The 14,753-nt window shown below is 41.6% G+C and overlaps 1 protein-coding gene across 1 annotated transcript in view; it reads right to left on the reverse strand.

The window, feature by feature from the left end:
* The window catches only part of RHOJ (ras homolog family member J), a 115,382-nt gene that overhangs the window by 12,725 nt on the left and 87,904 nt on the right, over nucleotides 1–14,753 (reverse strand). Inside the window, exon 3 of the mRNA XM_004612370.2 lies at nucleotides 1,073–1,237. Within this exon, the coding sequence (XP_004612427.1) occupies nucleotides 1,073–1,237 (165 nt within the window). The remainder of the gene's footprint in view (nucleotides 1–1,072; nucleotides 1,238–14,753) is intronic.

Raw genomic sequence — 14,753 nt, forward strand, 5'->3', positions numbered from 1 at the left:
ATCTTTGAGAGTGGCTGATTTATGATTTATGAATGTGTTAATCATCTTCCCATATATTCTCTAGGAAATAGTTTTTCTTCTGTTTTCTGGAAATTTCTCTTTATAGGTAGAATATAAAATGTGAATTAGAAGGCAACATCCTATGAAACAGAAAACAATAAAGTCTTGCCACATTATTACACATTTGGGACAGTGATTTGGGTTTTAATAAGCAAAAAAATGATTAATTTAAAATCATGGAACATTATTTAATACATTTGTCCAATCGACTTATATTTGGAAGTTCAAAGTATGAAACTTCCATTTGCTTTCAAATACTTTAAAGGTTTCTCGGAGGCAGCTTCATTTACCTGATACATCTGTCTTAATTGTCCCATTTCCATCCCAAGCCTCTCAAATGTGGAATACCACAGGGCTTACAGAGAATGGCGAAATTTTCAGGGGTTATTCTAAGTCTTTGCCTGGAGTATTATTAAGGAGTTCCTGATATAATGTGCTTATTTTGATTGCTGGAGTCATTTTGACATTCATATCTGTTTTGTGGTGTTAAAGCATTGTGATTTTAGACATAAAACAATGAGCTGGCACATGCAAGTGGCATCTTTATCTCATTCCTTTGATTCATAGCTAGAGAAGGGTAATTTCAAAAATTATTTTATTATTTAAACATGAGAAGTGATGAGATTTATTTTTAAATACTTTATCAAAATGTTGAGAATCAAATAATTCTATGGTCTTTACAGCTATCGGCAAAATAATCATGCAGGTTATTTTACTCATTGTTGGGCCACACCTGGGTTTGCTCAGGGGTTACTCCTGGCTCAGCACTCAGGGATCACTCCTTGTGGGCTTGGGAAATCATGTTAGAGGCTGGGGATTGAACTCTGGTCAGCCATGTGCAAGACAAATGCCCCATCCACTATATTATCTCCCCAGCCCAATTATGCAAATTGAAGAACTGCTGTTGATAGAGTTGATCTATCTGAGACTCTCTTCTATAGTCCTTGACAAAACAGGATATTTTGCTGTCCTTTCACCCATTGTCCCACCCTGCCACCCTCAACCCTTGAACCTGTGTCCCTATGAGGACATAAGGCACGTGGGGCATGCAATCCTTCAGCTCAGGGACCCATTCCTCCTGGACATTGTGGTAAGAGGCAGGATTCACAACAGAGAAGCAGATCAAAAACACATCAGTGTTGGGGTAGGAGAGCGGCCTCAGCTGGTTGTAGTCCTCCTATAGAGAGAACAAAAAGTTCATTCAGCAAAGTAATGTGGTTTCTGGGGATCTTTAAAGTACCATGTGAATGCCTTCCTTCTCCCACCGTGGATTTATGTGGTTCACTGTATGACTGGAAGTAAAAGGAAGTAAAAGGACAGTGAGTAAACTAAGGTTTTTTTATTGCTGTTTTTTAAAAGTTCACTGTACCACTGTATCACTGTCATCCCATTGTTCGTTGATTTATTTGAGTGGGCACCAGTAATGTCTCTACTCCTCCCAGCCCTGAGATTTTAGCAGCCTCCTTACTCATCTTTCCCAACGACTGGATGCTCTTTCAGGGTCAGGGGAATGAGACCTATCGTTACTGTTTTTGGCATATTGAATATGCCACAGGTAGCTTGCTGGGATCTCCAAGAGGTGTATATATATATATATATATATATATATATATATATATATATATATATATATTACTCTCTATGATGGGCTAAAGCGAATGCACAGCGAGTAGGGCATTTGCCTTGCACAAGGCTGCCCTGGGTTTGACTCTTCCGCCCCTCTCAGAGAGCCTGGCAAGCTACAGAGAGTATCTCACCTGCATGGCAGAGCCTGGTAAGCTACCCGTGGTGTATTTGGTACGCCAAAAACAGTAACAACAAGTCTCACGATGGAGATGTTACTGGTGCCTGCTCAAGCAAATCGATGAGCAATGGGATGACAGTGACAGTGACTCTCTATGATTTGTTGCCTACTGTCTGAACTCCATTATATATGGTGTGGTAATTATGGAAATTGGGTAGGAAGTGTCTTATAATGTGTTGTGCCTCGTGGTCCGGAAAGCGGCCTGGAGTGTGGCGGTGGTTGGGTAGTGGAGGTCCACTGCCGGGGCTGGGTCCCTTGGGGAGGGGAGAATTCTCACCCGCCCCCCTCTGGGTGCCCTGAGTGAAAACCGCCTGGCGTGGAGTCCGGTGGATGGCTATACTCCCATCTGGGAGGAGAAGTCGTTCTTTTTAAAGTTAAACATCTTAAAATTATAGTTCAGGTAACATGGTTACAATAGTGCTAATATTTGCAGTTTTTATGTACTAGTACTGCACCTCACTACCACCAAAATGCCCAAGATCCTCCACTATTGTCATGTCACTTCTAGTCCATCTCTTCACTCACTCCCAAGCTCCCTCTACTGTGTGGCATTCTCAGTTTTGTAATTCAGGGCTAAAGGTTTGTCATTGTTCTGTACTGTCTATTTCCTTGTTTTATTTCTCAATATACTACAGATGTGTTGAATTGTCTGTTATTTATACTTCTCCCTCTGATCTATTTTGCCTGCCTTCCAGTTCCTTCCATACTGTGACAAACTGCAAGATGTCCTCTTTTTAGAAGCTTCATAGTATTCCATTGTGTATTTATTTATACCACATCCACCTGTCATTGGACATTTGGGTTGTTTCCATGTCCCAGCTATTGTCCTAAGTCCTGCAGTGCACCCAAGTGTGCATATATATCTTTTCAAAATAATGTTTTGGTATTTGGGGTTAAATGCAAGAAATAGAGTTGATGGATCATACGTTTTTGGAGAAATCTTACTGTTTTCCACAGAGGCTCTACCAGACAACATTTTAATCAGAAGTTACTAAGAGTTCCTTTTTCACCATGTTTTGTATACAAATTATGAAAAATCCCCTTTTAAGATTAAATTTAAAAATTATTTGAATTGCTTTAACTAAGCAATTCATGTACTCTAAAATGCACTCATTTCATCTGTATTATTCAATCTGAATTATTAAAATTCTTCAATAACATTGAAAATGTATTTAATATGGACTTAGGTGAGTGGACCATTGGCCAGAACTTAGACATTTCTTAAGTAATTCCTAAAAATTTCATTCAAATTTATTTTATAGTAAACTAAAATGTCAAGCGAAGAGCTTTTGCCAGATCAGACACCACAAAATCTAGTTTTAGAGAAATTTGTCTTGTCAGAATTTGAGATTTGTTTCTAAGTTTTCTTAAAGGTTGTGGTGTGGACTAATAAACAATTGACAGTTTAATTATTTTTTTTCTGAAAAGACTTTTCAGACTAGAATATACTCTAGCTCAAGAGTTCTTGGTTACATCAAATGCTTCTGTATGTACTATCTGATGGAGGATTATAAGGACAATATAAAACATTAGATCATTTCAGCTTTGGCAAAATGTCAGCAAATAACTGTTACTGTATGAAAAATGTTTTAGGGGAATTTAGGGTGAAAACTGCTATTTAATAGGAAGGATTGATTATTTTTTCAGAATTCAGTAATACAGAAGCCAAAAGTAGCTATTTTTTGTATGTGTATATAATCTACATAGACACTTTTACTAATACAACATGACATGTTCATTCCCATTAACAATTAAGATATGTACATACACATACATGTATTCTACATGCAAAGATGCTACCACACGTAAAAGTTTACACTTTTTTTCATGTGTGCATAGAGCTTTCGGTGACATATCAATTCATTCATCAGGATCTCCTAACATTAAAATATAGAACTCATATGTGCTCATTACAAAAAAAATGAAACTTACCAAAGCACAAAGAGAAGTAAAACTTTATTTTCTTCCTTTAGGTGATAGATAGACTAGTTTTCCCTCTTCTCAGAGGGAACCACTGTCTAACAATATCCTTCCAAATATTTTATTTTTTAACATTCATGTATGACATGTATGTGTTTATTTTAAAGAGATGAATAAACTATTTGACTCAAATATTTATATACAGTTGTTTATGTAATCAATTATATTGTTGTACCACTTATTTTTAATTTACATCTGTTCCAGATGTTTAAAATCTATCAGTCTCTCATAATGCCTTTATGAAGAGGGTTGTACACAGACACGCACATATGTGACTGGAAGTCCCTTACGAGGCTAAGTGTGGCCATTTCTGGTTGATAATCATGCATTGATCGAATCCTTAGTTTCCCTGAGTCCCCAGCACACTGGGACTCAGTACATATGGCTGCCACATGATTACTACTGTAATAACATCTAAGCAAAGTTTACTTAAAATGCAATGCAAGATGGCAAGTACGCTGAAAAAAATCTTCAAATCCTAATGCATCTAGGATGAATGGTCATTACAGAGGGCTTTGGGGTAGGTTGCTGACTGCATGTCCATCAAGTTGGCCCCATGTGTGTATGTGTATGTCTATAAGGCAGTGGGAATTTGTGGTGAGGAAGAAGACAACCCATTTTTTTCTCACTGACCTGTCCTCTTTACATCACTTGTCCTGAAAGCCACATCTGTCACCTATGGTCTCTGCCCCTCTCCTTCCTCTCATAGGCTTTCCCTTAGAGAGCTGCTGTGAGGCCTGCAGATGAATAACTCATCTTCCAGTCCACAATCTACAGCTGGTCCTGATAGCAACTGCTTCTGCCATTTCATCATCCTACCTGACTTTACCCAAGTGATGTTGGGATCAGGTTGAATTTTTACTATGTCCCCAGCAAATATTCCATAATTGACACTGAGTGGTCATATAATAAATGACCTTCAAAGGGACACGGTTTTTCTGTGGGTCATTTGCTCTAGGTCAATTTTATTAGAATCCCCCAGGGGAAATTTAAGAACATACTGCTGCCTGGTAGCCAATTACTTGACTTTCCCTTAACTAATTTGGGACCAATTAAATCTGGAGATGTGCTTGGGTATCTGGCAGTCTCTTTAATTGGTCTGGGGTTAGCACGGAGTTGAGGTCTGATTGACCTCACCATCATATTTATCATCATCAGTGGAGAACACATCAGAACTTATAACTGTCAGACAATGTTTCAAGGACTTAAGCATAGAATTTTCACAAGAGCATTGAAGGTGTTGAACCATCAATACCCACATTTTATGGAAGAGGGAGAAAAGATTCAGAGAAATTCAGTAATAGGCCAGTCACAAAGCTTTTGTATATCAGGATGAGGTACTTCCCTGAACTCAGTTCTAGCTCTTAATTGTACCCCATTATTTGGATTAATATAATACTTTTAAATGAAATATTAATCACTTTCTTCAAGATTCCAGTTGTCCAGGAATTTTTATATAAATGTGATTTTATTCAGGGTTCTAAGAAATGTTAGGCCTCGGAAGAGATACAATTATCTATTGTAGGATCTGCAGCTTCTCATAATAACCACCAGATGGCAGCAGACACTGTCTATTTAAACTCAGGGCAGGAAAACAACCCGGAAAAAGAAAGTCACAATCTGATAAGCAAATAGCAAGTGGTCCAAAAGGATAATATTTGCTTGGTTCTTTATCCAGAAGCTATCAAAGGAATTGCGCTTACCTTATGGAAAAGTTAGGAAAACCATGGGTTGCTGTGTAAACTGCAGGTGGGACCCAGGGGAAACTTGGTTTTATGGTTTTTTTTTCCCTCCTGGCAGGATCATCAAGGCCCAAGTGAGTTCTGATCATGTCTTTCATTGAACTTTTTCCCACTCTGTATCCTGTATCTCTCTCTGTGAAAACTGCTGTGAAATTCTATTTAAAATAAACTAATTGCCTGCTGAATGTCTAGCACTTTTTAACGACGCTAAGATGAACTATATAAGGTGAATATGATTTAACAATCCAGCTGGGGAAAGAAAATGAAAATAAGAGCAATCTTATTTTAAAAATAATGCAATCTTTGTGCAAGTGAGACAGCTGTCATTTCTCTTGCCTTTGGTTAGCTAATTTGATAAAAGAATGATGCAGAATATACTGGATTGGAGAAATGCAAAGTGGAGGCTTGAAGAGGACCTAGAAATTAGTTTGAACAGCGGTTCCCGAATCAGGTTCACAGCCAATAGCCTGGGCCTCACCCGGCCTAGGTAGACTAAATGATTGTATCAGGACTGCAGAGCAAGTATACCTTGAAAACAGGCCCATATCTGGGCTAGTCAGGGTTCATTTCAGTCCCTTTAGCCACGGGCAGTGGTTATGAAACAGAGGAGTGGGGAGGGCGGGGACACAGAGTTAATTAGAAGAAATGTCCCCTTGATTCTGAAGGTGTGTTATAGGATTTGAATTTGGTCCTGATAGTTTACAGGAACTATGTTGATGTTGACACCAGCTCAGCAATTTGTATTTCCCACAATCTGGGGGCTTTGTCACTAGTGGTCTGCTTTGCCAAATGGCACCAAGGTAAAGTGTACTACGGAATTTCGGCAACAAAAACTATTTCTGTTGGTACTGTCTGTCCAGTGGACATCCTGGTGTGAGCCACTGGTGGCAAGTATTGATTGAGGAATGCCTTCATGTTTTTTTGGTTTTTTTTTGCCACTGAGCATGTTTGAACCTTAATTGGGTAAGCACATGTTGAAAGAATGTAGAAGAGCTTTGTGGAGCTGACATTTGAGGGTTGAAGAACCCAACTTTTGTGCCTCTTGAAGACACCAATTTTTACACTCAAAGACTGAGAAGGGGAGTCACAGGGCTGGAGTTGACAGAGGCTGGAGTGGGGGGTGGGAATGTGGGGATCAGGAGGGAATGGGGGAGGGAGTTCTTGAATGCTTTCTCCTCAGCTCACTACAAAAGACTGGAGGGCATCTTGGAGGCAGACCTGCTTAGACTATGGATGGTTTTTTTTTTTTTTTAAATTTTTTATTGAGTCACCATGTGGAAAGTTACAAAGTTTTCAGGTTTAAATCTCAGTTATACAATGCTCGAATACCCATCCCTTCACCAGTGCTCATATTCCACCACCAAGAATCCCAGTATAGCTCCACCCCACCCCCTCACACCCCAACCCCCCCCACGCCCCTAGCCCCCCCACCCTAAGCCCCCCCCCCGCCTGTGTAACTAATAAATTTCACTTTACTTTCACTTTGATTGCATACAATATTTCAACAAAACTCACTATTATTGTTTGGAGAGTCTCTCCCCTAAAGTCAGACCTGCTGAAAAGGAAGCATTAGATAATTTGTTTTCCATTGCTGAGGATGAAGAGGTATGAGCTCCAGTGACCACACTTAGGGGCCTCTCAGTTTTGGGTTTCTGTAATTTAGTATTTTAGTAACTAAGTCCAGAGAGATATCTGCCAGAAGTTGCATCGTTGCCAACTTGTACTTCTCAGTTACATTATATTCCACATATGAGTGCAATCTTTCTATGTCTGTCTCTTTCTTTCTGACTCATTTCACTCAACATGATACTTTCCATGTTGATCCACTTGTATGCAAATTTCATGACTTCATGTTTCCTGACAGCTACATAGTATGCCATTGTGTAAATATACCAGAGTTTCTTTAGCCAATCATCTGTTTTCGGGCACTCTGGTTTTTTCCATATTGTGGCTATTGTGAACAGAGCGGCAATGAACATGGAAATGCAGATGTCATCTCTACTATACCTTTTTGCCTCTCCGGGATATATTCCGAGGAGTGGTATTGCTGGGTCAAATGGGAGCTCAATTTCTAACTTTTTGAGAATCGTCCATATTGTTTTCCAAAAGGACTGAACCAGTCGGCATTCCCACCAGCAGGAAGGAGAGTCCCTTTCTCCCCACATCCACGCCAACACCGGTTGCTTTTGTTTTGGGGGATGTGGGCCAGTCTCTGTGGTGTGAGATGATATCTCATTATTGTTTTGATCTGCATCTCCTTGATGATTAGTGATGTTGAACATTTTCTCATGTGCCTCTTAGCCATTCGGATTTCTTCTTTGGAAAAGTTTCTGTTCATTTCATCAGCCCATTTTTTGATCGGGTTGGCAGTTTTCTTCTTGTGGAGTTCAACCAGTGCATTGTATATCCTTGTTATCAACCCTTTATCGGATGGGTACTGCATAAATATCCTTTCCCATTCTGTAGACTGTCTTTGTATTTTGGTCACTGTTTCTTTTGAGTTGCAGAAGCTTCTTAGTTTGAGATAGTCCCATTTATTTATCTTTGTTTTCACTAGCTTAGCCAGTGGCGTGTCAGCTTTGAAGATACCTTTGGCTTCAATGTCGTGGAGGGTTTTGCCGACCTTGTCTTCAATGTACCTTAGGGATTCTGGTCTGATGTTGAGGTCTTTAATCCAGTTTGATCTGATTTTTGTACATGGTGATAGATGGAGGTCTAAGCCCATTTTTTTGCATGTAGCCGTCCAGTTTTGCCAGCACAATTTGTTAAACATGCTATCCTTGCTCCACTTCACATTTCTTGCTCCCTTATCAAAGATTAGATGATCATATATTTGGGGGTATATGTCAGAGTATTCAACCCTGTTCCACTGGTCTGCCGCTCTGCCTTTGTAGACTATGGATGGTTTTTGAGGAACAACTCAGTAGATGGGTCATACTTCTAGACCCCCTGTATGTTGGGAGCAGATGTGTCAGGGGGCACAGCCAGGGGATAAGTGACTGTGTTAGACATGCAAACAATCCCTGTCGCATGGTCTGAATGCAGGAAACTCTGGGGCAATGCTGTTGAGAATCCATGTTCCAGTGCCCCTGAGATTCTCATTTCTTCCTGACTGGATCTAGGCACCCCCTGGTCTGGGATGAAACCCTGGGATAGTTTGAGTGAGTTTCCAGGTTCTGCTGGTGCTACTGGAGGACTCAGAATAGCAGCAGGGAGCTCGCCCTTTTGCTTGCCCAGGCCCCATTCCTAGTTCTCTGGCAAATAGATTTCTGCTTCTAAGTCCTTTTAAGTTTAGTGGTATTTATCTCAGAATTTCAGCACAAGTATATTTTTGATTTTGTGTGTGTGTGTGTGTGTGTGTTGGAGTCACAGGGCCTCACCAGCGCTTCTCAGGGGATTCAGGTTCAGTGCAAGAACCTGAGGATGCATTGCTGCTCAGACCTGTGCCCAGGATTTCCCAGCACCCCCTCACCCCCTTGATGTGCTAAGGACCTCCAGCACTGCACTTGGTGGTGCTTGGGGAACCATGTGGCATCAGAGATCAAACCCACATTCCTAGCATGTACCTTAACCATTGTTCTATCTCTCATTCCCCTATTTTCATTTCTTTCCCATAAGTATACTGTCAGTCTTGGCTTAAAGAAGACCAGGCAACTCTCTTAGGGCAGGAGCATTGCAGAGAGATCAGAGCACAGATTTGGGGGGAAGACATAGTTTGCAAGTTTTCAAATCCCTGTCATGCCTGCCAATCTGGATGATCTTGTCTAGGTCCTTTCTGCCTTAGTTTCCTTGTTTGTCAAATGAGGTGGATAGGAATGTTTGCCTCAGGGGCTGGAGCAATAGCACAGCGGGTAAAGCGTTTGCCTTGCACACGGCCAACCCGGGTTCGATTCCCAGCATTCCATATGGTCCCCTGAGCACCGCCAGGAGTAACTCCTGAGTGCAAAGCCAGGAGGTAACCCCTGTGCATTGCTGGGTGTGACCCAAAAAGAAAAGAATGTTTGTCTCATAGGAGTGCTGTAGGAAAAATTCAGGTTACATTTAGAGATCACTTAGGACTTCTCAAGAGACCTAGGACTCAAAGCCAGATGTTTTCTCATTGTTGGCCACCCAAAGTGGAGCCAGCCATGGTACAAAGACATCTCATCTCCTTCGCCAAGAACCCCTCACCTACATAAGCAATGCAAGCAAAGACTATGGTCTGGTTGGGTCACCTGGAGCCCAGAATCTGGCATCAACCAGATAGTGGGTAAGAATCTGTCATCCAATGTCAACCAGAGAGGTCAGGCCCTGTTTATTGCTCCAAGACTCAGGGCTGAGTCTGACGTTGACTTTTCCTAGACTGGGTAGTGATGAGACCCAAATGCTTTAAAACTCCGATTGCTTCTCTGAGTCAGGTTCCCAGAGCCCATAATTTTTTTTTATAATTTGGGGAGAAGATCATGAACTAAGTTTACTTCTACCAGTAACTAGTTTTGTATGGGTCCTGCAAAATGCGCACTTCTAAAATCCTATTAAGATGCATGTGAAGGAGAAAAGTTGAATTGTTCAATAAGGAAAAATGCTTGTTTTGTAGTATTTTGGCAAACTTTGCAAAGAAGGGCAAGGACAAATCCTGGGCTCCAAATGGTCCCACAGAATCAGCTGATAGCAAAAGGGAAGGCTCCTGTTCTCCCCAGGGGCCTTGGGGTGGTCAAAAATGAGCTCTAGTCACCCTCACCTCCTGGACTGGCCCCTGTTTCCTCAGCCATCCCAAGAGAGTGGCTTCATGACTTAGTGATAGTTGGGGGCTGGCTGGCCTTGCTGAGAGAAGGGCACAGCTATCAGCCTTCCTGCTCTCACACTCACTCTGCATTGGGGCTGGCATTTCTCCTAAACAAATACTATACTGTGCTTCTTATCCTGGAGTGCATGAATTTAGGGGTTTGCTTTGCTGAAAAAAACCCAGATACCCCAGAAACCAGGAGATTCTCCTTCCTCTTTGACTGCCACCTCTGTAAACAGTGCTTGGGAGGTGTGCTGGCCTTGGAATTGGGCCTAGAAGGCGACAACGTGGAGCAGTCCACGTTTCTTGTATGTAGTTGAGGGGTTCCCTGTGAAGAACCATCAAGGCCTCTTCGTGCTGTGGCTGGCTGTGTGCTAGGCAGGGGCAGTGGCACGGGAGGGAGCCTGGCTCTGAGCCCTGGCCTGGGAAAGCAGCTTCTCCCAGCGTGGATTTCCTCTGCTGGCGAATGTCCAGACTTTGCTGCCGTGTCCCCGCCCCGGCATCCTGCTCTCCCCGGGGTTGCTCCTAAACAAACTGGGCTGTATGTACGCTATGGAAAAGTTGATTCTAAGACTCTCCGCAGCTGAGCCGAAGATCTGAAAGTCTGAAAAACCATTTCAGACAGCCCTTCGTAAGGCACTAGGAGGGGCAGGTGCTGCGTGCCCCAAGTTAGCGTGACTGAAGTGGACTTGGCTGGCATGTCTGGTCACCTTGCCTCCCCATGCAAGCCACAAGCTGAGGGTCATGGGCAGTGGCCCTGAAAAAGTCCCTCACTTCCCTGCCTAACTTCAGGTTTGGGATTCTACCCAACAGAGGAGCCAGTGTGCTGAAGACCTTGTCTCCAGAGGAACTTCAGAGGAACCAAAGTCCAAGTTTTGGTTTGTTTCAGGGGTTTGTTGGTGGTGGGGTTCAAACTTAAAACCAGCATTTGTTGGAAGATGCAAACTGAAAGTAGACTATAGACCGAACTCAATACCTCTATTGCAAACTACAACACTCAAAAAGAGAGAGAACAAAATGGAATGCCCTGCCACAGAGGCAGGGTGCGGTGGTGGAGGATGGGGTGGGAGTGGCGGGAGGGATACTGGGATCATTGGTGGAGGAGAATGGGCACTGGTGGAGGGATGGGTAAACGATCACTGTATGAGTGAAATGCAAACACAAATGTTCATAAGTTTGTAATTATATATCACAGTGATTCTCTAATAAAAAATAAAATAAAAAAAAACCCCAAACGAGCACCTGCTATGTGCAAGGCAGTGTAGCCTACTGCGTTCACTAGCGATTGACTTCAGCAAATGTGTGTCTGGTTTGTGGGAGAGGCTCAGGCTGGGCCTGCGGACGGCGTGGTTTCTGAGGCCCACCATGTGCTGTAAAGTGGAGGACTCCGGGTCAAATGATTTTGTCTAACACTGATCTTAGGGATAGAAATAATGAGCTCCAAGTTCTGAAATATGACTCTGCCTTTCCTAATGCGTGCTCCTGGAGCCTGCTTCAGTTAATTCTGACCTGAGGTTAGCTGTAGATGAGGAGGAGGGGCATAGTTTCTTGGTTTATTCATGTAGGAAAATCTAATTATTCACAGCAAGTTCGGACTCTAGAGCCAGATTGTGAGATGTACTTCCTTTTTGTAGTTGAGGGATTAATCAACTGGTTTGGAGATCATCTCCCTTTCCCGTTAGTAGCTATGGCCAAACGAGTACATTTGAATTAATTATTGATGTTTATTAGCTGTGGGGCATCTGCAATAATGGTGTATTTGATCTAGAGTTTCAATATTCTTTATTAATACCAATTGCAGATCCAGTACGACTGAGTGAATTTTGTATATGTTAGTTCCATACATCACTTTTTTACTGTATGATTCCTTGGCAACCTTTTATCTGAATTGCCTCAATGTGTCACAGAAACTTGAATATAACTAGAAGGGTGGTTTACTCAACCTGAAACTGGGAGTGGAAATTTTAGGACGAATATGTTGCAAAAGCTCACTGTCAGAAAGTCAGAGCCATGGGAATCAGCTCAAGCAATGGCTGTTTTGCACTACACCCTCCTATTTTTAGGAACAATGTGTCAACCACTAAGACTTCTCCAGCAGTGCTACTCAAATTTTAATGTGAATATACAAATCACCTAGGGATTTTTTAAAAAGTGAGTTTTCAGATTCAGTTGTCTGGAGATTGGCCATCCTGCCCTAGTAAGATGTTCCCTGGCAGGATTGGTGGTTCTCTTAGAGAAACACATTTTCAGGGTCAACTTCCTAGTATAATGGTTCTCAAAATATGGGGTCTTGCAGCACTATCACCAGAAAATGCCGATTCTGGGTCTCCACGTTATAGAATCAGAAAGTTGCAGGCTGGTAGCTAGGTTTTAAGTAGGTTTAATGTGATTCTGATGCAAATTGATTTGAGATGCATCATTCAACAAAATGAGTTTCATGTCTTTCTCTAGCATACTGGATCCCAACCTTTAATAATTCCTTACTTTTAAACATTCTCTCTTGAGTATAGCCTCAAACTGCTTCATTGCTCCAGTTCTTTGAGGAGTTCTTGAATTCATCTTTTGAAGAATTGAATCACAGACTGAGGTGGAGAAGGACACTTAAGAGATGTTTTGATTTTTTCCCCCGATACCATTTTCTCTCCTATGAATCTTGGCCATCACTAATCTTTCAAAGTAGGTGGAGAAGACATTAAGGTGGAAATTAAATCCAAGAAATAGATATTACTTAATGATTGAAATATTTTACTGGTGCTCACCTCTTTTTTCCATCTCAGTGGTTCGAGTCATTCGGCTCTTTTTCATTTGGACATTTGAGATATTTTTCCACTGCCTTAGAACTTTAATTCTGATACTAATCTATCAAAAATTTTTACTGAAAGGAACAGAGCAATGGGAAATAGTAATTACACTCTACAAAAAAAGGTTTAAAACATTTTTATTGGATTTAAAATTGAATAGAGGCCTAGGGAGGTTGTTCTGGGGGCAATTAATGCTCGGACACTAATAATGATCTTGAATAGGGGAAGGGAGAACTGAATAAGCATGAGGGCTTCAGAGAGCTCTTCAGAAGGCTAGGGAAACTGAGATTGTAGAGTCAGACAACAATCCTTTCTGTACTGAACTCTTCAAATTGGATCAGTCATAAAATTGACCACAGGGTAAACATAACCTTCCTCTCTTTTGAGCGGGAATCAGCTAATGATCTAGAATTCCCATGAGAGTAAGTTACAATTCTGAGAGCCATGTAGCTGGAATGATTCTGGGTGCTTGGGCAGCCATGTATGAACTGCACTGTGGCCTTTGCAGCTCATTTCTGAGGAGTCCAAATGATTTTTTCTTTCAGGCAGCATGATGCACCTTTTTCTGGTCATGCATCTTGGTATTGATGTGAGAGATCAAACTCTGCACCCTCCTCCCTGCCCTCACAACCGGTTCCTGAATTTAGCTGGCCAAAGCAGCCTGTGTCTGTCAGGGGAAACTGGATGCTCTTAGAAGTTTTGAGTCTGAGGCTAGTTTTCCCAGGTTCTCCCAGCCAGCCCTGCTCAACCGCAATCTTTGATGTGCCGCAGCCATTTATATAGTGGTCCTTGCAAATGTGCACAGAAATCCCAATGAGAATTCCATTTGTTATTTTTTTTTCCACATAGTACATAGCTTTCATGTTGGGCAAAAAGACATATTCTCCAGATAATTGTGAAAAAAAAAGCCTTGACAAATGCATTACTACAAATAACAATTACCAGGAAACTCACAGTGGGAAGGAACACGGGTAAATGTTCACTCCAAAGGACTTAAGAAATATGAATTCGGACAAACTGAACAGCCTGCTGATTTTGCCCTAAATAAATCAATCCAAGGCATATGGTGATAAAAGTTCTATCTAAAAAATTAGGTCACAGCCATCAATTATTTAACTATTTCCTCTCCAGCCCAGGAGCTTGTGACATCAGTGACTTTTCATCATTGTGACCTGGGGTTCAAGGAAAGAAAGCCAGGCTGGCCTTTTCATCAGACAGAGGACAGTTCTAAGGCCTCTGGTTTCTGGTCTTCCATTAGGGTAGGCCAGGTCCTCCAACTGAAGAAGTATTTCTAACAGAGAACATTTCCAGAATTTTAGTGAAAACAGCGTTAATCCCAAATTACTCAGTGTTTGACATTTATTTTTGGAAACACTCAAGATCCTGGCTTTTCTTGTAACACTTAAAATAAATCTGGGGATGGGCAACAGTCAACTGTGCTTAGGACTTACTTCTGGCTCTGTGCTCAGTGGTCACTCCAGGCAGTGTTCAAAGGACCATATGTAATTCTGGGTATCACTCTGGTATTGTTCATATATAAGATTAATTCTGTAACCTCTCTCCAGTCTCTCCAGCTCTACTTCCAATATTTTATCTTCCTC

This window comes from Sorex araneus, chromosome 3, assembly GCF_027595985.1.
Source record: "Sorex araneus isolate mSorAra2 chromosome 3, mSorAra2.pri, whole genome shotgun sequence".
NCBI classification, from domain to species: domain Eukaryota; kingdom Metazoa; phylum Chordata; class Mammalia; order Eulipotyphla; family Soricidae; genus Sorex; species Sorex araneus.